At 37.5% G+C, this 27,860-nt stretch overlaps 2 protein-coding genes across 5 annotated transcripts in view; both read right to left on the bottom strand.

Moving 5' to 3' along the window:
- Positions 1 to 9,137, bottom strand: part of cluha (clustered mitochondria (cluA/CLU1) homolog a) — a 29,654-nt gene extending 20,517 nt beyond the window's left edge. For 2 of the 4 annotated variants that reach the window (XM_079824245.1, XM_079824246.1), the window contains exons 1-6: positions 7,481 to 7,574; positions 1,638 to 1,831; positions 1,383 to 1,554; positions 1,157 to 1,300; positions 944 to 1,071; positions 693 to 847 (exon numbers count right to left, since the gene is read on the bottom strand). In XM_079824245.1, the coding sequence (XP_079680371.1) occupies positions 693 to 847; positions 944 to 1,071; positions 1,157 to 1,300; positions 1,383 to 1,554; positions 1,638 to 1,808 (770 nt within the window). In that variant the 5' untranslated portion in view covers positions 1,809 to 1,831; positions 7,481 to 7,574. Of the gene's footprint in view, positions 1 to 692; positions 848 to 943; positions 1,072 to 1,156; positions 1,301 to 1,382; positions 1,555 to 1,637; positions 1,832 to 7,480; positions 7,575 to 8,815 lie in introns of those variants that run through there. The other 2 variants (XM_079824244.1, XM_079824243.1) reach the window with 2 other exon arrangements.
- A 1,147-nt stretch (positions 9,138 to 10,284) lies between these two features.
- Positions 10,285 to 27,738, bottom strand: ccdc92ba (coiled-coil domain containing 92Ba). Its single transcript, XM_079824265.1, has 4 exons — positions 27,355 to 27,738; positions 24,456 to 24,588; positions 20,626 to 20,673; positions 10,285 to 14,740 (listed from the first exon to the last, which is right to left on the bottom strand). Exons 1-4 carry the CDS (start codon positions 27,364 to 27,366, stop codon positions 14,049 to 14,051), a joined length of 885 nt encoding a protein of 294 aa, XP_079680391.1. The 5' UTR covers positions 27,367 to 27,738; the 3' UTR covers positions 10,285 to 14,048.
- Between the last annotated feature and the right edge of the window lie 122 nt (positions 27,739 to 27,860).

Here is a 27,860-nt window from a genome sequence, read left to right as displayed (position 1 = left end):
TGTTTAATTATTCCAACTGCTGTGAGAAAGGCTATAAATGATCTGCCACCTGCAGCATCCTCAAATGCGATAAAGCCTAGCCGCAACTCCTTTATATATACAGAAGTGACGTAATGACGAAAAGATAAACAGCACCATGCTCGACTTTCCTGTAGAAAGCTACCAATACCACTCCAATTATAACACATTACTACAAGCTTACCATTGTGAATCAGGTAAGAAGATAGTTTTGAACACTGGCTGGTTATGTACTTGCTCAAAAATGGATTTTGGATAATTTTTAACCAGGGCCACTGATTTAACAAGTTAATTAAATAAGTTACGATACAAAAATAACGGCGTTAAAATGCTTAATGCTCAATAATTTATCGCACTTGCCCCGCCCCAAACCTAGCCTACATAGTTCATCTTACATTTCATACAGTTGATTGATGAAGAATATGAACTGCCAGTTTAAAAACGATTATCAGAATAATGAAAAATTTGATTAATTAATCACCATATTCTGTAATTAATTAATAGCTTGATAGCCATATTTTTAACCAAAAAAAGTTAGACTGCAGCTTTAAAAAATTATGAAAATGAATGGGATTTTTACTTCTACTTCTGTTGCACTCTACAACTGATGATGAAATGCCACATGACCCATCAGAATCAAGTACTCTAGCGGGCAGTATAATAAAGTCGCTTACTGATTGAGGTAGAATCCGCGGGTGGAGGCAGTGATGCTGACGTGCCTGTCCTCAACAGTCACGATGTACAGATACATAAGGTCTCCGTGCATCTTCCTGTTGCCAGGCGGTGGGTTCCAGCCACTCATTGTTAAGACCTTCAGGCACTGCATAGGCTGTAGAAAGAGGACAAGGCAAAAGTAAACAAAAATCTCAAAACAAAAGCGAGACATCGTGAAAGCGTCATGGCAAAATCTGTAATCTGCTCTCACCTTCCAGTCTTTGTTCTGTGGCTGAAGGGGAACCAAAGGACGCTCTTTGCTGCCTGGCAGAATGTGTTCAGGCGGTGTGCAATCAATCTGCTCAAGTTCACTGCCCTTCTTTTTGCGTTTCCCAGTATCTGCAGAGGTAAGAGCAAACAGGCCATCGAATACCAGTCGTCAATCTCCTAGAAACCATTTAAGAACATTCTTCCTTTCACAGACCTCCAAGATCTCCATCCGTGAAGACACTGAGGAACGAAAGGGAGTTGCAGTCCACTCCATTATAAGCGTCTGATGGATCCAGACTCTTCAGGAGGTCTCTGATGTGACGGACGTGAATGCGGGCTTCACGCACTGTGTAGGGCTCTACAGCAAGGGAACAGATACGTTGAAAGCTCAGTACCTTTAAATGAGATGTATACTTAAGATAGAAGGTTTCGAATTGTACCTTCTACCACTTTGAGAAGGGAGCCTTCCTGCAGGCCCTCAATGGACTTGAGTTCGGCAAAGTTGTCGAGGACATTGCCGTCGAGCTGCAAGGAGAAGCAGGTGCGGTGGCAGGTGTCCTCACGGTCCATCAGCACTTGATGGATCTCTTGTACCATCTCTTGTGGTGACACCTGAGTAGAAACCACAGATTTTGTTACAATATTTTGTTACAAATGTCTGTGTGATGAGCAGTCAGTGCAAGAGCAGGGCTCACCTGAAGGTCAAAGGGTTCGGTTCCTGGTGCTTGGATCTTTACAGTGAAGCCAGTGTCTTGAATTACAATCACTTCCTGTTCATTGGAGTCCTCTGCAGGGTCTGCATCAACACTGCCATCCTGCTTGGAGTCGGCCTCCTCGGCCTGATCGTGACCAGCGTCCCCGTTCATCACTGCTGTCTCACCACGGTGCCCTGTGGGTAGAGAATAAAAATAAAATTAAAAAAAGTGTTACAATAATTTATATTTTAGTAAACTTTCAGAAAATGTATGATGTTTTGACACATCGTCTTGTGACGTGGCATTAGTTAATTACATCCTCAGAGTGTGCGTAAAAATTTACAAGAAACAAAAGACTCTTATGAACCAGTTAAACAAAGATTCATAACTTTCAAACTTGCTTGTGATTAGTGGTTTGAATCAGACTGAATCATTCATCACTGTCTCCCTCACTAAACCACAAATCATTTTTCTGCTATGTCCGTCTTGAAATGTAGGTTTGTAAGACTTAAATTAGTGTGTTTACTGAGGTGTTGTTCATATGGCAATGAGTAAATAAAAGACACACATTCACAACATGTATATAAAAAACTGAAAACGGCACAAATATAATCAAGATCACTAGAGTATACGCATAAAATAGGAACTACTTTATACCACATAAAACAGTTTATATATATATATATATATATAAACATTATATAAATCAATATAATATTAGAATAATAATTTATATAAAATAAACTTTTTAAAAAGTGGGATCTTAAATGTTAAATGTAATTTTAGGAGACAATGGCTCCCAAGTCTTTTTTTTTTTTTTTTTACCTGAAGCACAGATTAATTGCTCATTGATAATCATATTCAGTTGTGTTATTGTTAGTTAAAAAAAAAGAAATTTAGTAATTGAAATAAACTTTAATAAAAATGCAATAATGGATGCAAAAACTAAAACATGCAAATAAAAATGAAAATTAGAAATAATTAAGTACTAAAATGACAAACTGAAAAAGAAAAACTTTTTACTTAATTTTGAAAAGAATAAAACGACAAGAGCACATAAATTGACAAACTTTAATAAAAATAAAAACTGACTAATATATAGCCAATTCAAAATAGTAATACTATAATAGTCTATAAATAAATAAAACAATTATAAAAAATATAAATAACTTTTTCCAATAATCATTACATTACTTAGGCCTAGTTGATCTTAATTAATTAGTTATAGTTACAGCCCTCTACATTTTCTCAAAAGACGTTACTCACAACACGAATCTCACTAATCACTTAGCTTGTTGTTTAACAGGTACTGCTCGCATAAAAGGCTAGTGGATTTTTACCAGTAGGTCAGCCAAATAGCACACACACCGGTTAACTTCTGAGGGCCTGTGACTCTTCACACACTGTACACAATACAGCTCACACAGCGCAATGCCGAGCTGCCATGGAGATCTCCACGGCAACAGTTTAAGTCCTGAGTCTCGGGGGGCCATCATTCCCGGCACGCTCTCCGGCTGAATGACTGTAGCGGGACCTGTGGTGGTGCAATATCATCTGACTCAATTGTCTGAGAAGGTCCATTCCTCCTTACTGATTGATTCACTCACACAGATCTGCTGAGGCTGCATGTTTTGTGATACACTAAACAGAATGAGATGACAAAAGATTTGAGATTCCTGCTCAGGCATACATGTTTTCGAATGCCACAGCTGTCGGCCGTAACTCACAGCTAAAATACACTGTTTGCTTTAGACAACTGCAGCATGTCCTTGGCTCTCCTCAATGGTCACGGCTATGGCAACAAGCAGCTGGTCTCACACTACAGACACCAAGGACCACAGGGGAGGCGGATCAAACAGATTTCACAAAAAGAGCTTCAAAACCCCCCAATCCACATATATAATCACTTCAATGGACAATTTATGTATTATATACTTATGCCTAAGTGTAAATAGCATGCAATGAGCAATTTATTTTCACTGTTTAAAAGGAATGTGGAGCTTGTGCTTCCTTTCAGTCACTTGCAGCCATCTTCAGTTCAAACCGAAACCAACCATTTCTTCAGACCTAGAGGCACCATATAATATGGGCATTTTATCTTGCACTAGATTGAGTGTTTACCAGTCCCTCCAGAAAAACGCGATTATGCGATCGCGTGATTTAACGCATAATCAGCCAAAGTCCGCATATTCATGCGGGGGCCGCATTTTTTCAAATACGCCGCACTTTCGCCGCATAAATTGTCTATTTCCGCGTGCAAAATATGCGGGGCTATCATGATTTCATAATCCCCGCATTTTCGTTGCAAAAAAAGTCATATATATTAGCAGAAAGTTGAAAATTTTTCGTTTACTTCACACAAGAGCCGCCATTTCCGCCTATTGCCATGGGAACGTTTTGAAGTGACGTGTTTACCCGACGCGAACGTCATCGAAAAGCTTCAAACCCCGTGGAGAAACCATAGATACCGGTGAAACCATGATGAAGCACAAACTCCCATTGGCCAACAAAAATAACAGCAAAAGAGCAAACCAGTTTCCCTGTGTGCTGACTGATTTCAAAACACAGCATCATGAAGCTTTGAAGCGTTATGAATCAATGAGTCGATTCAGCGGTTTGAAGCGTTATGAATCAATGAGTTGATTCAGCGGTTTGAAGCGTTATGAATCAATGAGTCGATTCAGCGGGTTGGATCGCCAAAGTCACGTATTTCAGCAGTTTGACACGCGATCCGAATCATGAATCGACTCGATGATTCATAGCATCATGATGCTGTGTTTTGAAATCAGTCATCACTATATAAGTCGTTATTTAGTTTTTTTTGCACACAATAACTATTATCGTCGCTTCATAAAGTTATTGTAGAACCACTGTAGTGAGATGGACTTTGTAACGACGTCTTTAGTAGGCTACCTTTTATGGGTCTTGAGAGTGTACATTGTGCCAATGGAGGCCTTTCTGAGCCATCGGAATTCAACTAAAATATCTTAATTTGTGTCCAACAACATAAAGGGAAGTCATTAATGACAGAATTTTCATTTTTAGGTGAACTAACCCTTTAAGAGATTGCACTTTGTGCATTGGAAGCACTCAAATGTCTGTTTTGTATAGCGACATCTGTAAAACAGGAAGTTATTTATTAATTTTTTCAGAAGTTGTAGCATATTCCTTTTGTAAAGCTACAGAACTTGATTGACTAAATGTTTTGTAAATTTGAGCCATTATTAAGGTCTTCAATAAAACAAGATGAGAACTTAAATATTCCAGCACTTTCTGTGATGTAGTGCTTTTTTTCTCTTTCTCATCAAACCGCAGTTTTTGCAAGTTCCCGCAATTTTATCGCATAAAATTGCATAAATATCCCGCATTTTTCATCGCATTTTTTAAGAAAACGTGCCGCATAATCAAGGATTTTTGCCCGCAACAATCACAAAAAAAAGCCGCATTTTTCTGGAGGGACTGGTTTACACAGATCTCCCCCAATCCAATCCAAATTTAATCATGAGCATTAGGTAAGGTAGTTCTAAGTATAGAAGCTGCTAACACAAACCACCTTACTGCAGGGAAATTCTGTAAATGGTGTACTCAAAGTATTATTTTTTTTTCATCTGATAAATGAGAAGCAGGAAAAATGGTCACGGATGAATGTAAAAAGGATCACAATTTGATGTGCCAATTTGTTTCAAAATCTCAAGGATCTCAAATTCTTTTAGTCTTAATTTTCGTATCAGAACCAGTTTCCGTATCATTGAGTTTTTTTATTAATATATTTAATGAGTTATATTTCCCATTTTCATTTTACATTTTTCAAGTTAATTTTGATATGTCTCAGGGACACAAGTTTTTATTCATTTTTATTTCATTTTAGCTGTAGTTATTTCCGTATATCAATTGACATTAAACGCGAATGAAAATGTCACAAAAAAATCAAATATGTTTTTTTTTCTTTTCCAGAATTTTATTTCAAACTAAAATGTTTATGGCTTTCATTTTAGTTCACTTGTTATAACCCTGATCAAAATAACATGATAATGCATCACTGAAATCTGGATTTCCACAGGGAAAACTACAACCTAAAGCAGTGGTTCTCAACCTTTTTTTTGTCCACAAGATATCACAGATACCTAGGTTTTCAAAAATCGTAGGAACCCTGGTTATTCAAAGAAAATACAGCTATTGAGGGGGTGAATTAGTTTGTTGTTGTTTTAACTCATTTTAAATGCATGTTTTTTTTCTCATTTTAATTCATCTTGAGTTCGTTTGCTGGGGTCCCCTAGTGGGCCCAGCTACTGGTTAAGAATGAGAACCACTGCCCTAAAATTATTTCAAGCTGTGCAATCCAGTGAATTGCATCACAAAAATGGGTGGCATTTAAATAGATCAAAGTGTGTGTGAGGTGTGTGCCTCGGCATTGCACAACCCCAGAGTCAATCCCCCAGTCCTTCAATCCTCTCTCTCTCACTGGGTGAAGTCCAGGTGTACGCCACATTTAGTGAATTTGAAGGCTGGAGGATCAGACGAAAACCGTTTACATTAGGCTATACTGATTTGCTAATATCACTATGATACTAAAGTTAAAGACTGTACGCCATCCTTTAAGCCAGTCGCAATCTTCATAGTATGAACACGGTGCGAGTTTAACACATTAAAACACATGCATCACATATGGCACTGCTGCCGAGGTTCAGAGAACTTCAGTATAGAAATAAATCCCTGACGGTTCATTTGCAACCCTATGCAGGCATATCATTCAAGAGTGGTCAGGACAGAGATATTACACTATTACACTCCTTTAATTAGCCAAACATATTCTTTTCTCTAAGCTAAAGTGAAAGGCAAGTGCAAAGTCCCATTATGACAACAATAATGCTCTAAAAACAATCCAATGGCAGCAGCAGCACAAACTGGCAGTTAAACCTGTAGTCACACACAACAAGGGTCACCTGCCAGACTTTATCACAACTGAGATCATGGTGGCCTTAGTGAGACGTAAGTGGGGCTGCAGCACATACAGATCTCCTGTGGAGTGACATGATGTGTTGGGACAACAGCGCGCGGTGTTGGAACATTTGGCACCGGTAATGCAAAAGCTACAGGAAGTGATCCTTATATCCAGGTTATGCAAAAGGTACACTTTTTTTTACAGTCAGTCATGATTTAGTTTTATTCTACAAGTGAAAGTATCCAAAAATAAAAGGGTAAACGTTGAATTTAGCAGATCATAAGATCTCAACATAGCCTCCCCCTTGAGGACCCATTATATGTAAAATATCAGCTTTCAATGGGCTAATGATATGAATTTAACTGAGAGGAACATTTTTTTAAGTATTATTAATATATGTATGTGCAAAACGTCTCTGAATGAAGGAAACTGTGTGCATCTTCAAATGCGTTTGATTAAATATGTGGCTGAGCAAAATTTAAAAGCAATTCAAACTACAGTACAATTACAGACAACCGAGAAACAACCCAAAAATGGTCTGACCGGCTTCCTAAATGGCTACAATAAACATTGTATTAGCATCATGTCAAATGCACAAAGACAGCTATTTTCCAGCCAGAAAATTCACAAGCAGGCATCATCGCGAGCATCAAATCCAACATATTAAACGTGTTGTGAGAATGACCAATTCCTCAGCTGTCAGGTGCCATAATGACAGTCAGTCTCTTCCAAGGTCTCCTTAAATGTGACACGGCTTGCAGCAGTTAGCTAACTGACAGTGTGACCAGCAGCCGGCTACTTGCTCTAAAACCATCTAATGACAGCTTGCAGCTCGAAAATCATTCGTAAATGACAGGATCGCTCCTACGTGCTAAGCAAACGGTATAATCTCAACACTTACCGAACAGATCTCTCTATATTTAACTGGTAGCAATAACCTTCTATCGGCATACATGCACCATGACTTTCCATGTGCAGCTACTTCCGCGTCCGGGTCGAGGACCGCAACACTTTGCTGAATGAAAACAGGAGGGGGGGCGATAAGCACACGCGTGTTTAAACAAGCTATACATGACTAATACGAGATTTTTTTCAAGTAATTTTTCTAAATTACTCGATATAATAGGTTATTTTGGCCATCAAAAGTATTCAATACTGGGTCACCCAACATTCAGACCGTAGTAAAACCCCCGCTCTCCTCTCTGGCTCAATGGTTTCGTCCCACTGAAGGTGACCTTCAGTTTATTAGTGTTCATGCGCGCTCTTACAGAACATGTGCGTCAAGATCTCACACACAGCTAGCGGACAGCCTACTGACAACACTTTACACTGCTAATAATGAAAGTAACCCTGCAATTAAAGAGTAGATCTCTAGTGTTCACGTGGTGAATCATTTACCCCATATCTGCATTTGCTGTTGACTAAACATGTCTTGGACGTTTGTTATTCTATAGTCATTTACTCCGTATATCGCAATTATCATTTTATGAGCATAAACTACTTTTTTAGATAACCTTTCAATGAACTGTAGTATTGTTTCATGTAAATGGGACACATGAACACTTTGTCACTACTATGTGTGTACTCATGCAAAGTAAACAGACATCTTACTTTAACCTTTGCTTAAGTTTACCATTCATACTATCCTAAATTAGTCTGACCTCCCATTAAAATAGCACAAAAATTAGGCTTCCATGATCATGAATTAAACCTAATACTCAGCTTTAAAACATTGAATTGGACAGAAATGGTTAGATAATCCAAACAATATGTATCCAGCAATGACCCTGATCACCATGATCATACATACTGACACTGCATGGATCATTTATATCAGTTTTAGTTTGACAACCTGCCTTCTAACAGAAGATATAATATTGAGAAATAAGCTGCGAATGAGTTTTATCTACACACCAAGCACCATGATAAGATCCAGATCAAGAGTAGCACTAGACTTAATAATGAATGGCCTGCACAAGGTTGTGAGCACAATGAGGGCAACTACTTCCCATTCAGAAACATAATGGTGTTTATGGGTGTAAAGCAGACACCCCTGTGGGACTGTGCCCTTTGATACCTACTTCCCTTTGACCTCTATCCAGTCAATCATACATCAGATCTCAACACTGATTTACTCAAAAGTGACTAGAGTTCAAATGCAGCAAGATCAGTAACTTAACAGCACAGTGATTTATGCCTACATGCTAGGGTGCAAACATTTTTAAAGCTCACATACCGCAGGCACACGGATCCTTCAAGGCTGTCTTGCTGGTGTCTTTGCTGTTTGCGGTCTCGCCTTCCCGGGCCAGATCAACGGGCACTGATGCTGGGATGTCATCCGTCTTGCTAACCATGATTCGTTTCCCAGAATGCTAATTTGGACTCAGAGTTAGCAACAGACGTCCGTTGCTGAGTGCTGTGATGTGGGTCTGTTGAATGGCCTTCCGTCAGACGGAATGGCTGCCTAGTTACATGCAAAGATATTACAAAAACAACTTCACTTGCGAAGGACAGTTCTCAGCCTGGCTGTCACACGTGGTTTCTCCTCCTCTTGACCTGATTGCCTTTGTATTTGTCCCACCCACCAAACACACACGACTACGGCAACCCTATAGCTCCATTTAGAGAAGCGCATTTACTGCCTCGGTTTATGTTGGTTGTTTAGTTTGTTCTAATTTAACCAAATTCAATACAAAAAAAAATACGTAAGATAGATATGAAATTCATGTCTGTCCAAATTCAAGGGAGGGGGGGGGGGCGGTCAGCTCAGCACATTACATGAAAACTAGTAGGCTAATGGACTAAAATGTATTATCGTAAATAGCCTACTAGTTTAAAAGTCCTAGTTTGTAAAAAAGATGAAAATGAACACCATCTCAAGTCAAAATTTGAATCACAACCTCAGAAGTGGGAAGTAGGAAATGTCCGATATAGCACGTGAAGGCGGCATATTTGTTTCTAAGATCCGGTTAAAACACAGTAACGTTAGGCCTACTAATTTTACGTCATTTTTAAAACTCAATGGCCTTAGTATTACAAACAATGTTTATATCAAGCCAGTTTATATTAGGCCTTAGTTCAATTAGGGCATTTAAGTAGCTTTTATAAACGTGCCTTTCTGGAGTGCATCTTGTGACTAAACAATGGCACTGACAAGAAATGTCAGTGTTGCTTTCAGTTCAGACAGTGTGAAACCGACCAAATATGGTTTAAAATGTTTAATGGGATACAAAAGTGGATTTCTTAAGACTGGAATAGAGTCAAACTAATACTTTTCTTTCATTGTATGCACTCAAATATTTTCAGGCAATGTATTATTGGTAAGAAAGGTCTAATCACTTTTTATAAACCACACTGTATTTGAAATGTTGACAAAATGCAGAATTTCCTCAGTAATGTAGTGTTTATTCTTTGTCATTTTCTTATCTATAAATGTAAGTGTATGAAGAAAAAACATTACTTCTCTGTATTTTGTTTGTAACTATTTTCCATCATATAAATATTATGAGTAAACAGGCCTGTACATTTGCTGGGATGATAAGAGACTTTAATTTATTATATCATGAGTCCAATTTTGGTTTGTTGCAGGCATTATTCAGACATTTCAGAAAGGTGTTGTCTCAAAAAGTGGTTTGCGCCTTCTAATAAAATGTTTTTTTGTTTTGTTTGTTTTCTTAAACACGTGTCATGAAATTGAGTCAATAAAAATGTCCAGTATGATTTATTTGTAACATTTGGCTAAAAAACTTGCTTTCAATGTAATGATGGAAACGTTTCCTCTTAATTATGGCTTTACATATCAGGATGGTTAAGATTTATGGGTTAAGGAAATTAACAACATCTGCAACAATACAATTGTTATTCTCTAAAGTCAATGGTGTTGACATTTCTAACCATGATTAAGGTTGCAATTAACACAGTAATTGAATCATACAGAGTAAACTATGGATTATTTATTGCGACACATGATTGTTGCACAATGTTGGGTCGACAGAGATTTGAATTACATTTCCAAATATTTGTGAAACAGGACACTGATGTCTGGTAGTGGCCAAACATACAAATACAGTGTTAACATTGCTGCAGTTTTCCATGAAATCTGGTTCTATTCACTTCTTTCCATGTCATATCCCTGTTTTAAAACCTTTACCATAACAGTCAGACTGGGAAGACAGGTTATTCCACACAGGATAGAAAAAAAAGCCCAATAAAATCACCATAAAACCCTTGGTAAGCATAATGTTAACCTCATGGAAATGGCGACAGCAAAATAACATCAGAGAAATCAGATATTGCATGTACTGTATCTATGGATTATTGTTTTCAATTCAACACAATTTCCAAATATGTATGTTGTAAATATGATTATATAGAAGTCATCATGTGAGGCAGTATTGCTTCTCTTTTTAACATCACAATGGTATTATAAAGAACTAAAAAAACAATTAGACAATTAATCATTTCATAATCATCAATATGTTTCCAAGATGAAACATTAAATGAAAAACAAAATGTATTAATTAACTAATGTAGTCACACAGTCTAAATCAACCTAATGTCCTAAATCGTTCCTATCTCTGCACTGATACAATTCAAAAACTGGTTACAGGCCTTTTAAATAGTCAGGCATATCTGCGTATACATTTACAAAATAAGGTTTCAGACCCTGAGTGAAGCAAATATCACTTTGTTAGGGCTGTGTCAAATTAGACACAATTTTAAGCTGAAAGGAAAACATTTGCATTCAGTTACAATCAGCAAAATTACCATTTTGATCTAATAAAGCAAAGAGAAGTATCACATATACAATTGTAAATATCTTTAGAAAAGCTCAGTTTGCAAATAGGTGGTAGTAAAATCCCCTTTACTGTCATGTTTCTGCAAAAGTACAGTCGTCATCGTGGCTATGACACTAAGGTACAGCCTAGTCATACACCATTATTCAAATTATTAGTGTCTGTTAATTGTCGCAGGTAATGTTATCACTCCCATTCTAACCGTCTCTTAGTTACACATCTAAGTGCAGGAGTTAAGTCTCAATTTTTACCACACCACTTCTAATCTTGCATATTACGAAATTTACAAGCTTTTGTGTGATACAAACATTTAATATGTTTGCAATATGTATCACTTTGCTATGAATCTTCATATCACCAAAGTTCCCAGTATAAGCACATATACCTGACCACATAGAATTATAAAACAGGATTGTGATTCTAATGAAACATATGCAAACGTGTTATCTGCAACATGAGACTTAAATATTACAGCATAAAACTAGCAGTCCTTTGGGCATCACTGGCTCATGATGGCAGGACAATGGCGCGTTGACCCTTGAGCCCACTCTCTTCTAATCAACAAGCCCACATATAAACACACTATATACCAGATAAAGCACTTAAGCAAATGATTCAGGCTGTGCAGCCTACAGATCTCATTCACACAGGATTTCTCTAACTGAACCAGTATGTAGGGCATAAAATCCCCAACGCATCAGGAGGGATGAGAGAGTGCACTTGTGGTGACACCAGACAACCTGATCATTCAAAAATATCTGAGATGAGATATTTCACAAGGGCACATAGACTTAAATTAAACAAACAAAATATAGTTCAACAAAGACTCAGCAGCAGTAACAGGTTCACAAGGACACGGTCTTAACCTGTTTCACACATCATGCGTCTGAACAGCAGGGTTGTGCTTTCACACTGACAGTGCTTCAGTAGCTCTATACAGAAAAAGAAAGTGGTTTATGGGTTACTACATTGCATGCCATATTGCATAATAAAATGATGTGCAATGGAGAATTATTAATTTAAATGAACAGGGGGCTGCATTTAAATAGTAGTTACATGCATCCAAACACCTTTGAAGAGTAGCAATATAAAATATTGCTGATAAACGAGATTTATCTTGGATTTTAAACGTGTTTTCACTGTTTTGTGCTGTGCCCCTTTTAAATCTTGACAAGCGTTTTGTATCCGGATATTAACTGGATTGCATTATAAACTAGGCAACACCTTCATTCAAATGCGCGTCTCCAAGTGTGATCAAAGTTCCCATCGCACTTAAGGCCTACATGCGCAAAATGCAAATCGCCACTTTATTAGGCTACTAGATAATAAAGTGCGTTAACTAAAACTTCTCCGTCCGTTACTAAATTTAAAACAAAAACATCAACGAATCATTAAAAATGCTTTCAGTCGTTTATTGCATTTCCTTTCTTGCGCCTAATGGTGGTGATGCTTAATGACAAGACATGTGCATTTACACTTCCATTAAATATAATTAGAATCCATCCCAGACCACCCTCCAAATGGGTTTTCAGAGGGCATAATAATATAATATTATATAATAATCAGTGTTGAGGAGTAGCTAATTACAAGTAACAGAGTTACTTAATTTAATTACAAAATAAATGTAACTGTAATCAGTTACAGTTACTGAGAAAAAATGTGTAGCCTAGTTCAATTACAGGGGTGTTACATCTGAATATTTTCTGTAAAAAGCTAGGATATGTTGAATAATATTTGTTGCTTTGCCTGTTTTTGATGTGCAGATGCCTCCTGCCATTTAAAAACCGTTTAGTAAAGTGATGCTATTCTGATGCTTTTGATTGGTTCTCTTGTTTGAATTTGCAGCTCTCCATGTCTGACAATTACATCAATCCACATCACAGCTGAAAGCTTTAGGCTCCAACCTGTCTGAGAGTTGCCACCATGTCGAGTGATAAAAATGTGTTCCAGTGCTGTAAATTAGAAAAGTTATCAAATGTAATCAGTTACATTACTTTAATAAAGTAATTGAAATGGTTACACTACTTATTACATTTTAAATAGGGTAACTTATTGTAATCTGTAACCAATTACTTTTCCAAAGCCCCTTCCTAACACTGTTAATAATTCAGTTCATTGAAATTGCAGACGAAATCAGAGGCAAATTGGTGCTCACTTACATGAGTGACGAGAGGAAATGAAAATTCCTTTTTTGTATATTATTTAAATTTTTCCTGATTATGACTGATTCATCTATGTAAATTATTGCTATTAATATTCTTTTGACCTGTTATGTAGTGTGAAAAGAACAGCAAAATAATGTGTGGATATAATATAAATGTCAGTGTGAATGCTTTAACCTTTTAATATAGCCAGCGAAAATGCCGCAGATGCAGGATGCATGAAACCATATCGAGGCCTTCAGGGTCCTTTTTGATTACAAAAATGCTTTACACCAACATAAACATAAATTTTGGTTTAACAAGAGCATAAGCAAGAATCTCTGTCTATTCATCACTGCATGTGCAAACTGTAAAAAAAAAAAGAAAGAAAAAAAGGTATCCGTATTGCAATTATAAACATTTCTGTCAAGTTTTTATAATGCAAAGGTTCTCCCAAGGGGCTCAAGGTGCAATTCAGGGGTAATTATTCTAAAAACAAGTAGGTTGTTGAGGTGAACTGTAAAAGAAATGCTCATTCAGCGTTGTTCTCTGTAGTGGATGCTGTGGTCGCAGTGGCTTTAGCTACTGTCGTTGCCAGTCTGCTCACTGAAGCTCCCTGATCGAGTTCCTCTGACTCCTCGCCGTCTGCCTCCCGCAGGGCGTGTCTGTGTGGTGGGCGGGGCCGGGATCTGTGTCTGTAGGGGTATAGGAAGAGGGCCGGGTCAGGCATGGCCATGGGCTCCTCCGGGCCCGTCACTCTCTCGCGCGGCACGCACTCCCTGGCACGTTCGATGCAGAGGTGCGAGGAGGGCCGGCTCGAGCTCCGCCGTTTGGGTTTGGTCACAGTTGGGCTGCTGGCGCTGGCCTGAGGTGAAGGGTGGATGGGGGGCTTATCTGTGCCGAGTTGGGCCGGCCTCCTTCGCTGCTGCTGCTTCTGCTGCTGGAGTTTCTGCTTCGCTGAATGCAGCTGGAAGGACAGGTACGCAGCCGCCTCTGTCTGCTTCTGCAGCTCGGTGTTGAGCACAGTGGTCCTGTGGCTGCGCTGTTTTAATTCGTCCAGGAAACGGCGCTCCTTCTCCTTCAGACTGGCACGGAGAGCGCCCACCAGCACTGACTTCTGGCTCAGCTCCCATCTCAGATCACTCTGGACCTCCTGCTGCCCCTGCAGATGCTCCTCCACCTCTTGACAACGGGCTTCCAGCTGCTCCTCTTCCTCCAGCACATCTGGAACACATATAAAACACAAACTTGTATTATAAAAACTCGATTCAGTGGGATAAAACAATGATTTAGTGAACCAAGTATAGGCACTGTGTGAATTATAACACAACTTTCATGAAAATTGTTATTGTTTTGAAGTTTGTCTTGCACAACTTAAACTGCCTTTAGAAGCTCCAAGCTAAATTAGTCAGCATCAACTGACAATCTTAAAAACATTTAGGATAAAATAGCAAAGCTGAATTTTCAGTAGCCATTACTCCAGCCTCGGTGTCATGTGATTCTTCAGAAATCATTCTAATATGCTAATTTGGTATTCAAGAAACATTTCTTAGTATTATCAATGTTAAAGGGGTTATTATGCCCATATTATGCCCCTTTTTACAAGATGTAAAATAAGTCTGATGTCCCCAGAGTGTCAAAATACCCCACAGATAATTTTTTATAGCGTCTTAAAATTGTCACTTTTTGTCTAAAATTGTCTAAAGCAGCCCAACATGGCCTCACCCTCTTTGTTGCGAGTTTATGTAAATTTTAGGGTTTGTGATGTCACAGTTTATAGGTGTGTGTAGTCCCTACCAGCCGTCTGTTGTAGTCGTTAAAAAGCGATTTCTGTAAAAGTCAATATCTCCCTTTGCATTGAACTGTGAGCGTCGTAACTTTGCAGATGTTGTTTATGCTAAAAAAACGAAACATTACACACTAACTAAAGTTAAAAAAGTGAAATCATAATCAAGGAACCCTTTAAAAACAGTTTAGCTGCTTAATATTTTTTGGATTATGTGACAAATATAAAGTGCAAAAGAATAGTTTAATTTGAAATAAAAATCGTTTGTAATGTTATAAATGTCTTTACTGTCACTTTCGATCAATTTAATGCATCCTTGTTGAATAAAAATAATAATTTATGTTTTAAAAAACGTTTGATCTTGGTATAGTGTATAATATGAGAAATTAAAATGTTTGGTATTATGTATTATAAAAAGTCTTTCTGTTTGGTGGGTTCAAGCCTTAAATAGGGGGATTAAAACACCCTGTAATACATCTTAGAGTTTCACATTTTACATGCAGCTTAAACATAAAGCAGAGGAAGTGAAGACACAGAAGCTAAACATCACACACTTCTGCTGCTGAAATGAGTGTATGACCTCAAGTATGATCCGCATTGTGATATGAAACAGACATGTCTAATATGAACAAGTAAAATCAGATTTTAGCTGTAAAAGCGAATTTGTAACTAATCTGAGATCTAAAAGGTAAATGGATGTGGTTGAGGAAAGCAGACAAAGAGCTCTTCTGTGCCCAAGGATTACAGTTCACTGAGTAAATCCAAATCAACTAATCTCAACTCGGGTCTGGCTACTGGCAGCGTGTGCCATCTGTTCAAGGTTATCAGACACATTAAATGTCTAGGACAAGACCTCCTCGAGCATGCTTGACTACCGTGCCCACAAATCAGAGAGCAAATGTGAAGTCAATTGCTGGTACACAACAAAAATGACATAATTTGAAACTATTTTATTGAAAGAAATGACAAATAAAAAAATTCTGCAATTACACCTTCAATACTTTATTAAAATGTGACATGCTATCACAGTTTTGTGTTCTGCTTTAGAGTAATTGCATCTACTTGTATTATTCTCATTTGTGAGTCGCTTCAGAAAAAAAGCATAACTAAATGAATAAATGTATATTGCACTACGAGCAAATCTTAAATCACTCTCACATTACTAAAATGACACTATATACTGTAAATTATGAGTAGGAAAATGTACCATACAATTAGAAGCAGGGAAGAGCAGCTGGCGTATGGCATGTCATTTATTAAGGATAAAACATGTTTTCTTTTAAATGTCTTTACACTTATATTAATGTAATGTGTTTCAGATAAGTTACAGGCTAAGTAGACTGAAATTGAATTATGTGATCAGTGTCAGATGTCCTTCAAATGATCCACACAAACTTGATGACCTTGTGCTATCCCTATTTTTCGCCTCTCACACTCTCCATTATTTTATTGCAACTATAGCACAGTTCTGTCTCTCATTTTGTCCAGATTGTCCCGATTTCACAGCCAGTCTATTAGCCTCACCCCATGCGTCCAGACTGAGATGAGTTCATGGTGTGAATATAGAAAATGCTGTGTTATCTGATCTTTAAATCTGATCTCTCCACTGTTCCTCATTGAGTTCACTCTTTTCTGCCTCTGACCCTTTTAATAGAATATGTAATGAAACTGAGATGTCGACAACAACCAGTTGACAAAGGCATTAGTGCAGAGAAGAAGTGATAGACATCAAAAAATTATGAGCATTGTTCATTTAATACTCACACTGTGCCAGCAATATGCTTGTAAATTAGGAAATCATTTTCACCACCAATCAGTCTTTGGTTCCTTTGGGGCTGCTTTCAAAACTAAACTAACACATACATAATATGCTGATGTTTGATCTCAGATGAATAATTTTTCACAGCAAAGAAGTATTTCATATGCTTCAGGAGTCATGACGCGGCATCAGTTAACAGTTAATCCTCTTTTTATTTTTGCCGACCTGCACACAAACTAATAACCCAGTTTATTTGCCTCATCCATGGGAAATATAATTTTTTTTTCACTGTATATATCACTCCACTTGTCTGTGTTTGCATTTTCTGGATAGATTGTCAGTCAGTGCATTTTAGCGGTGGGTATTATTCAGTGACTCTTCTGCAATTGACATTGTTCCGCCAATAGGTGGCGATAAGTGACTGTCTTTATGAGCCATTGAATCAATCAGTCAACCGATTCATCTAAAACACTGATTAATTCAGGAACTTAATTACGGGCTCTATCATACACCGGCGCAATGCGGCGCCAGGCGCAAGTGTTTTTTGCTAGTTTCAGCCCGACTCAGTTCTCATTTTCACGTTGTGCTCCACGTTGTTTAAATAGCAAATGCATTTGCGCACATTTGTGCGCCCATTGGTGTGCTGGTCTGAAACTGTGTGTGCAGGCGCATTGTTGGCACGTTGCTATTTTGAGGCAACTGAAATAAGCCCCGTTTCCACTGGAATTACCCAGAACAATTTGTCCCAGTAACTTTTTTTACAGGAACTTTTTTCCCCCAGACCTGCTATTGTCTGCGTTTCCACTGCGGTCTAAAGTACCGCGAAGATTAGGCAAATTAGTCCGGTGATGTAGGACTGCGCGCGACTGCTCCTCCAAGTCAGCGACGGACAGTAATCATTTTTGTGCAATACTGTCTGCAACAATAACAAGTATGGAGGAGATGCAAGCAGCGCTGCTTTTGAGAGATGAGCACTGATACTAAAGCGTATTCTGAAAGCTCGTGAAGCTAGATTTAAAATAAGACAACGTATGTTATTATTAGCTATTATGGACATTGACCGTGAGATGGCTGAGACGAACGCGCGCCATAGGACAGAAAGAGCAAGACTGATATTTGCTGAACGCAGAACAAACCTCGCAAAAGACTTTTAAAAATGCTGGTTGAAATAAAATGCTGCGTTCAAACAATCAGCATGTTCAGCGCCCAAGTCCCACCCCTGAAAGTTCCTGAACTTTGAAAAAGCACTACCTCGCGAGCAGGACCTTTTGGAGAGTGAAATATTTACCAGGAACTTTATTTAGACCCTGGTACCTGCAGTCGAAACACACCGAGTACCACCCCAAAGTTCCTGGGGAAAGTTCCTGCGGTGGAAACGCGGCTATAGACTGCGCCATTGACTTTAGACCAGGTTTCAGTTGATCAATGGCGCTGTCTATTTCAGTAGCCTCAAAATAGCAACACGCCAACAATGCGCCTGAACACGCCTCGTTTTCAGACCAGCTCGCCCATGCAATATTTTTTTTTGTTATTTAAAGAGCGCGTTAGTAATATGCGCCTATAGGCAGGTCCACAAAGCATAGCACGTTGCTTATTAAACACACAGCGAAACGCAGCAGCACACAAACATTTTTAAATATGAAAAATGAAAGGATTAAAATATGAAAGATTATTATTGTGTACATAAATATAAAAATGCCTACATGTCATAATTTATAGCTAATCCGCCATGGCGTGAGCACAACTGGATTTTGGGGAATGCGAGATGAGACTCTGATTGGTTTATTGCACGTTATGCCTAAAACACACCCTTGACTCATTAAGAGAATAGGGACAACCCTTTTAGACGCCGACCATTTTTCCCGTCATTAAACTAGCAAATGGGTATTCGGACACGCCCTAAGTGCACTTGCGCTGTGCGCTTTAGACCATGTGCTTAGAACATTAAAATAGGGCCCTACATGTTCAGCTAACAGGGAACGTTCTTAGAACTTTGGGTAACGTTCTGGCATGGTTCTCTCAAAGTTACGGACAAACATTTTCAAGTAACATTAATAGAATGTTTGTTTAAAATTATCTGGTCTTTAATAATGTTCTCAAAATGTTAGCACAAAAACATTATTTATACATCTTTTTTTTTTCTCTCCCTGAAACATTTTATTTGGACGTTCATTAAATGTTTTTATTTAAATGTTACTACTTATTTAAAAATGTTAGAACATTCAAAAGTAACATTCCCACAATGTTTCCAAATGATAAAAAGGTATTTTCCCTTAACGTTTGTGTAACCAAGAAAAAAAATTTTTTTAACGTTCAATAAAACGATCAGAGAACATTCTGAAATAATCTTTTCATAACTTAATAGGAACGTTAGCAAAACGTTCTTAGAACATATTTTTGTTAGCTTTTTATAATTTGGTTGATTCTACTTTTGTTCGTAATTATTTTTATTTGCAGAGCACAAATAGATAAAGTCGCTTTAGAAAAAAAGCATCTACTAAATGAATAAATGTATCGTAATAATCGTAAACCGCTCTCACATTACTAAAATGACATATATCTGACACTATATACTGTAAATTATAGTACGAAAATGTACCATACAATTAGATAAACAAATAAATAAATTAAATGGTAATATTATGTCTTAAATGTAAGTTACACAATATTTACTTTTTGTTTATTGATCTCTTGTATGAAAGCAATTTCACACTCACAATCTTGCTGCTGCAATTAGGTTTTGTTGGAGCAGAGAAGACATTAAGATTCAAAAAATTTTCTCTTGTCTTTATGTATATATTACTGAATCTAAGTATGTTTTCTTTTTTGTTATTTACTGTCCCCAAACTTTTGGATTGTATTGTGCGTTATGTTCATATTGTGGTATTTGGATTAGATTATTTACTAAATAATTAGTCATTTGTACAAATACATTTTAAAACCTCTGGTTATAATTTAGAAATCCCTTTTTTTCTCTCTGATTCTCAGCTTTCTTGTGCTATTCCTCTCTCTGTCTCCTTGTCCGACTTTGTCTCAGCAAAAAAAACATCCAGTAATTGGACACCCCCACTGGGACTGTGCAGCAAAAGCAGAGGAAAACGCAGGCAGGATCAATTTGTGGGAGGATGAGGGCTGCGTCGGCTAGAGGAGAGAGGGATGACCTGCAGTATGAAGAGGAGTCTTCTGCTTAACAATGAGTGGCCTCTTGTTGTGAAATTGACTCACTTTTTATATAAATTATTATTACACAGTCATTAAAAACACTACATGTGCCTTGAGCCTAATCACTTCAATTTAGCCAATTACATAAAATCGTAACAACAAAAGAAGTGTTGAGTGCATCATTTAATTTTTTTATCAGTCAATATGATGCTTTCATGCTAAAGTCTTTCAAACGTGATCTAGTAATAACAGATACCAAAAATCTATATGTAGATAGTCAAGATACTAGATGCTGTTGTATTGCTGTTGTTCTTGTTGCTTTGTGCAACTGAACACATGTAAATGAGCAACTCTGCTCACAAATAAATGAAATAATGTTTTTTGGAAGGGAACAGAGCTCACCTGGTTGGCTCCTGCCTGGGGGCTTTATGTTGAGTTCTTGTGTGAGTTCTGTAAGTAATAAACAGATGCACTGTTAATTCTGAGCTATTTTTTGACTCTTTTTTTTATTTAAACATTTTTAAATTGATACATTCCAGAAAAAAAATCTGTTAAATTTACATTGAAAAACTAGCAGCCAGAAATTTACCGTAAAATATGGTAGCATCATTTTAGGTTTTACAGATTTAACTTAAATTTACAGTAAACAAAAAAACGTATTCATTAACTGATATAATATTAATTTACCAACCTATTGAAGTCCTAACATTTGTTTTGTACCTTTGTAATACACTGACAACCACCCAAAAACAGGTGGTGATGAGAGTCACATGATGAATCAAAGATCATCACATGCAGCTTTCCCACAAGCTGAGAAGGTAAATACTAATATATAAAAGGTGCACAATGTCATTCACACAAATACTAAACACCATCATGGTAAGACACATGACATTACAAAAATGCAATAAACATTCATTTAACAATATTAGATGTGACATAAAACCCTAATGAACATAACTATTCAGGAAAAAACTAAGAAGAAACATAGTTATGTCAATAAAAATACATAAAATGTGAAGTGTCAGGCAAGGAATTCTGGGAATGTCAATTCACGGGTTTTCACTGTAAATTAGACTTGTTATTTTTCACTTCCAAAAACTATATATAAATAGATCTATAGCAGTTATTCACTGTATATAGTATGGAAACTTTCTGTTAACCAATTAACATTTAATTTAGCATTTTTACAGTCTTTTACAGTTAAATTCACAATAATTTTTAACAGTGCATGCCATAAGTCTTGATTAGTTTTGTTTTTGCATCTACATGATCCAATTAATAGTTATTGGATAAAATATCCCATCTTACATGTTACGAGCCCCTGCTCTTTCTATTGTATTCTCTTTTCTTTCTGAGTATGGTTGCCAATTGGATGGGGGCGGAGCCTGATTATTCCTAACACCTGAGGCCTCTGCCTATTTAAGAGCTTCAAGAACTTAAATTTTTAGCTTACCTCAGGAAACCTGTTGTTTGTGGTTTTGGAGTTTGTTTGTTTTTTTCCTTTTGTACAGGATGGTGAGTTTTGTTTGTTTAGTAATATTAGAATAGAGGGAAAGCATATGTAAGTAAGCTGACCCGGAAGATTCTTTTGTGTATAATCTTTTGTGTTTCTCGGAAGTTAGGAAAGCATTAACTCTGAGTTGTAGTTTAGATTAGTTAGCTCACCAGTCCTTATTTTAAGTTTTCGTATGTTTATATCTTTGTTTGTTTGTTTTAGTTACTTTCTGTTGCCAATAAATGTATATATTTCCTTTTTTATTTATATATATTATATTATACCTTCCTGAATGGCTCTTTATGTTGGTCCCTATTTTGGGTCGTGACAATACATTTTACATTTAATTTGGCATGTGTTAGATTATGGAAGTAAAAGCAATAAGAAGTAAAATAAACCAATAAAGTTCAGTTTGTTTAATAATAATATTCTCAAATACTGTTCAAAAGTTGGGATCACCCACAAAATGTTCTGTCATTAATTCCTCACCCTCATGTCGGTCCAAAACCATAAGACCTTCGTTCATCTTCGGAACACAAAGATATTTTTGATGAAATCGGAGAGCTCTCTGACCCGTCCATAGACCGCCATTTAATTACCACTTTCAAGGCCCAGAAAGGTAGTAAAGACATTTGTTAAAATTGTCCATGTGACTACAGTGGTTCAACCTTAAAGCTACACAATGTAACTTTTCCGTCCACTAGAGGTCACCTGTTCAAAACAAAGGCGTAGTTTGATGACGCCACGTTTGAGTGCAGAATCTTGGGACATGTGGTCTTCACCTCACAGCCGGTGGAAAAGAGTCAGGATAGGACTCGGGCAGAAATCATGTTCATGGATGCGATTATTAACATTACTGTAGTATGAAGCAGAGCAGGACCGAGTGTTGTGGAGCTGAGCAAGGCCGCATGAGCCATAGATATCCATAATAAAGGCTAGATATCACCGGCGGCCATCTTGTCACAGGCAGGGTTCTGTGGCTCCTGATGTAAGGCGAGTGATCTGCACGAACACAAATACTCTTATCTCGCTGAAATCTTGACGGATTTACAAATGGTTTGTTTCTTACAAACGTTATTAACGTGCCTATAATTATGAATGCTTGAACAAATTATGAATAATTTTTCATAAGTATGCAGTGTCATAACTACATCTGACATTTATAACAAACCAAACAGTTTGAAAATTGGTAGAAAATTGAGCAAGTTATGGTTATTTAAAAAGTACAAGCACCATTAAAACACTGTTATGAGTGAGCGAGCTGACTGTGACAAGATGGCCGCCAGGTGCGGACGAGACATCTAGCCTTTATTATGGATATCTATGGCAGGAGCGATTGAAGAGCAGGGACTGTAATTATGGCATAGTCGCCGGCGGGACTTTTATTATGACACGGTCGCCGGCGCCACTTCCTCTTTTCCAGTCATGAGTATGAGGTAACGCAACTCTGTTTATCGTATTAGATATATCTGAGTGTGTTGATGATGTTATGACATTACTCTGCCGTTCTCTCGGCGGCTGCTATGACACTTGTTCACACTGCAGTGAGAGTACAGCGTTTCTTCAAAATAAAACCGGAAACCGAGGGTAACGCAGATCTGACGCAATCGACAGGCGACTCCCTCAAACGCATAGCTCACACGTCCTGGTTCCTCGGTTAAAATAGCAATTTCTCACGATTTACAAATGGTTGGAAACATTTGGGATATTCTAAGTACTCAACTGAACATAACACTGGCCTAGTGGTTTTTGGATATTTTACTGCAAAAATCTTACATAGTTCACCTTTAATTTTATGAAGCCATGAGAATACTTTGTGTTCCGAAGATGAACGAAGGTCTTACGGGTTTGGAACAACATGAAGGTGATGAATTAATGACAGAATTTTCATGAGGGTGAACTAACCCTTTAAATTGAAGTGACAGTAAAGACATTTATAATGTTACAAAAGATTTCTATTCTAAATCAATGCTGTTCATTTTAACTTCCTATTCAACAAAGAATACTGATTCAAATGTATCATGGTTTCCATAAAAATGTTTGTTTTCAATGTTGATCAAAATAAGAAATGTTTCAGCATATTAGAATGATTTCTGAAGTATCATGTGACACTGAAGACTTTTAAAAAAATAGTTATATTTCACAAAATTACTGTTCTCATTGTATAAATGCAGCCTTGGTGAGAATAAGAGACTTCTTTGAAAACATTACAAAATCTTACCCCACATTTTTTAATGGCAAATTATATTTCAAAGGTTATCAAGAGAAAAAACTGATGTGGTTAAAAACTGACCTGTGGTTATGTACTAGAATGATTGGTTAGAAGAGCAAAGAGATGAATATGCATGGGGCTGCTTTTTCTGCCTTAGCTGGCTCAGCACATTTACAGCAATGTTCAGTTAGAAAGGCTGTGTACTATATTACTGAGAGGGAAAACACAAGCCCTGCACTGACAGGAAGCTATTGACCTGTGGTTCTCTCTGTGGAGCTGGTGCCATCAAAGAAAGCAACGTAAACCCTGCAGAGGATCTTGGCATTATGCATTCAGGGCACTGCCTATGCATGACAACACAACTAGATTGTGTGCCAACATTATTTTTGGAACAACATTTAATTAGGTGTGATGTATGATAAATGAAATGTCACTTAATTCAACTATGCATGTTATTTAATGTATGTATAACTTAAATTAAAATGCAGGAGACTGTACGGTGGGAATGGTCTTGGCACACACCTGTACAGCGTTTCTGGAGGGACAGGATCTCCAGGTGTAGTCCATGCAACAGAGACAGCTGCTCCTGTCTAAGGAAGACAATGCTCCTTTCCACACCCTCCACCTGCCGTTCCAGTGAGACCACCGGTGATCCCTTTACCGTAAAAAAAACCCCACAGGGATATTTACAGTATGGTACCATTAGTTCCAAGAGTAAAACTGGGACTTTACACTCACACTCCATGATGCTCTCACCAGTGAGGAAATAAGGATGACGTCTTTTTGTAGGCCAAAACCAGCAAACGAGTTAGCATTTTAGCACTTCCGGTTCCATCGTCCTGAACTCCAAGGTTTTTGAATGAGTTTTTAGTTAAATGTGTTATGTTTTCCATGGCTTTGTGTTTTACGTTTTGTTGATCTGACTTTTAGTTTGTATTTTACCCTGTTTCTGTTCCTGTTCCTGTCACCGGTGCCATTTTTGTAGTCCTTTGTAGTTTTTCTAGTTGATTAGTTCTGTGGTGATTGTCTTGTTTGCTTATTAACCCTCTGGTATTTATACCCCAGTGTTTCTTGTATTCCTTCTCGAGTCATGTCATGCTTTGTTGGGGGTGCTCATTCTGTTTCCCTGGTTTTCTAGTCCCTGTGTTTGTTTGTTATTTATATTCTGTTAAATAAAATGACTGCATTTGGATCCGGCTCTCCTTTGTTTTTGAGTTCACCCATTATAAAATGCTTGAAATAAGGTCTGTGGTGAACACAAGCTCAAGATATTTTCACATTATATTCTATGATATAAAATACATCAGTAATATCCTCTTTTTTTTAAGACTTTACTTTACGCGGTAGCTAAAAGTGGCTAATTGTGACTACCGAGGTTGTCTAAAGTGTTAAGTCATCCAAATTTCAAATTCTGCCATTTATTACCCTCATATCGTTCCAAACCTGTAACACCTTTGTTCATCTTCAGAACATAAATGCAATTTTTGATCAAATTGGAGAGCTCTCTGACCCGTTCATAGACAGCAATTTAATTACCACTTTCAAGACCCAGAAAGGTAGTAAAATAGTCAATGTGACTAAACAAAAGAAAAATAAACAAAAATAATGACTTTATTCAACAATCTCTTCTTGTCTGTGCCAGTCTCCTACACAGTTGACGTACTGTAAACGATGCAGCACTTCAGAGTTCCACGGCAGAACGGTGGCTCACCATTGGTTAGCTCCTGCGTCAGTGCTCACATGAACAGCTTCGGCCAATGGTAAGCCGGCATTCTGACGTAGCGCTTCGAAAGCGCTGCACTGTATTTGCTACGTCAACAGCGTAGGAGAAAATTCTTGTCGCTTCATAAAATTAAGGTTGAACCACTGGAGTCACATTAATTATTTAAACAATGTTTTTACTACCTTTCTGTGCCTTGAAAGTGGTAATTAAATAGCTGTCTATGGACGGGTCAGAGAGCTCTCCGATTTCATCAAAAAAATCTTAATTTGTGTTCCGAAGATGAAGTCTTGCAGGTTTTGGAACGACATGAAGGTGAGGAATTAATGACAGAATTTTCATTTTTGGGTGAACTAACCCTTTAAACGTCATCATCCAAATAGGTAAAGTCATCTACTCACTAGTCCGCTTTCACAGCCTCATTGTGTTTATAATCATGCTCTTGTTATAATCATCCTCTCATCTCATTGCCGCAAACTATTATAACTAACTTTCAGGGAAAATGTTCATAAACGAAGACTGAAAGGGTTGTCGGAAGTTTAGTGACAGTCACGTTGAAGTCAAGCAACTATGTAGTTCTTTTTTTCATGGTGAAGTTCGTTAGCTTTTGACTTCAGATTTTATTTATGCTTCAAAATTCATAAACATTGTGTTCATTTGCGAAGATTATTACGATGAACGAAACGTGTATGAATCATAAGCTTTTATTAGTAACATACCTCACTTTCTGCATTAAACGTCAATGGAAATATTGTTTTTTGTCGAAGGAAGCAGGGTGATGCAAACTTCTGGGCTGGCCTACAAAAATACGTCATCGCTGCACCACTCTATTGAAAACCTGGATTACAGAACATTTTGATAATATTTTGTGTTGATATTCACTCCAACATAGAGAAGAATGTTGTCCCATGCTCCGTAATAAGAGGTCTTAGCATAGCCTACTCACTAGGCACCCATAACAATTTGGTCCCAGGCCCCATGAATTTACAAGGGACTTGAGGCAAAATGCCACCAAATGTTACATTCAAATGTAGTACAAAATCCTCCTGTTATGCAATATCTTATATTTATCCAAGTTTTTTATTTTACAGTATTTTACATCATGGTTAGAAAAATATGTCCTCATAAAGCTAAAAAATGGCCCTTAAAAATATAAATAATAATAACTGAATTTCTGAGTAGTTCTGTTCTACTTGATCTGACCCTTAAAATGAGTAGTAGGGTGATTCATTCATAATATTTTTTACTTAAAATAAAACCAGTTATTTTGTTGTTTCCATGCACATTTTAAAAAATAGAACACATTTTAAGAGCACATATAGGCCTAAACACAGATTAACAACATATTTTAAAAAACAGGCCTAAAATTAGGCTACTGTTTTATATTTATAATAGCCTATCACTGATAAAAATGTTTTTTTTTATTAGCTTACTTAATTTGAACATTTTGTTTTGACGTAATCTTCGTGTGACACTTGATGTAAAATTAAACTTCTGAGCGTTATTTTGCATAGCATAAATAGGCTACCCAAACATTTAATGTCGACTGCTCGCAGATAGCCTACATTATGCAATTCAACTACATCGCATTGTAAAACACATTTAAACGTCAATAAGCTAAATAGTCACGCTTTCCTATACACATAACAATAAAAGCCTAAGGCTTAGATAACACTGCGCATAATATTATAAATCACTCACCGTGTTTTCCATTAGCGCGGCTTATATTAGTAGGCTATCCAACAGATAAGGCGTTATAATGAAGAGAATGAACGTGCTCCTTCACTTCCACATCTCTGCCCTTCAACGAACCGACCCATGAACATACAGGATGACGACATCTTTAAAGAAGATCAATACACAGCTCAACGGGAGAATGAAACACGGATCTGTCCCGGAGTAACGGCAGAGGTTTCGCGAGAACGACGAAATTTCAATCCTAATCTAGGCGAAAGTACTATTGCTTTTTCCGACAAATGTCACGATCTATTAAAGTGATCCCGACGTTTAGCTGACAAACGCGTGTTTGCTTGTCCTGCGTCTACTGAACATCCTCTTCATCCTCATCATCATCTTCACGATGACAGACAGCAGGAAGAAGAGGCTCCTTCAGTACCAGGGCAATGCAACTGATGGAGGAAACATAACGATGCTCTGAGGAACTCTTCACTGCAGATTCGATATGACTACACATTACGCTTTAAGGA

The sequence above is a fragment of the Gobio gobio genome (genome assembly GCF_949357685.1).
Source record: "Gobio gobio genome assembly, chromosome: 8".
Lineage (NCBI taxonomy): Eukaryota > Metazoa > Chordata > Actinopteri > Cypriniformes > Gobionidae > Gobio > Gobio gobio.
This window is presented reverse-complemented; position numbering and strand designations above follow the sequence as displayed.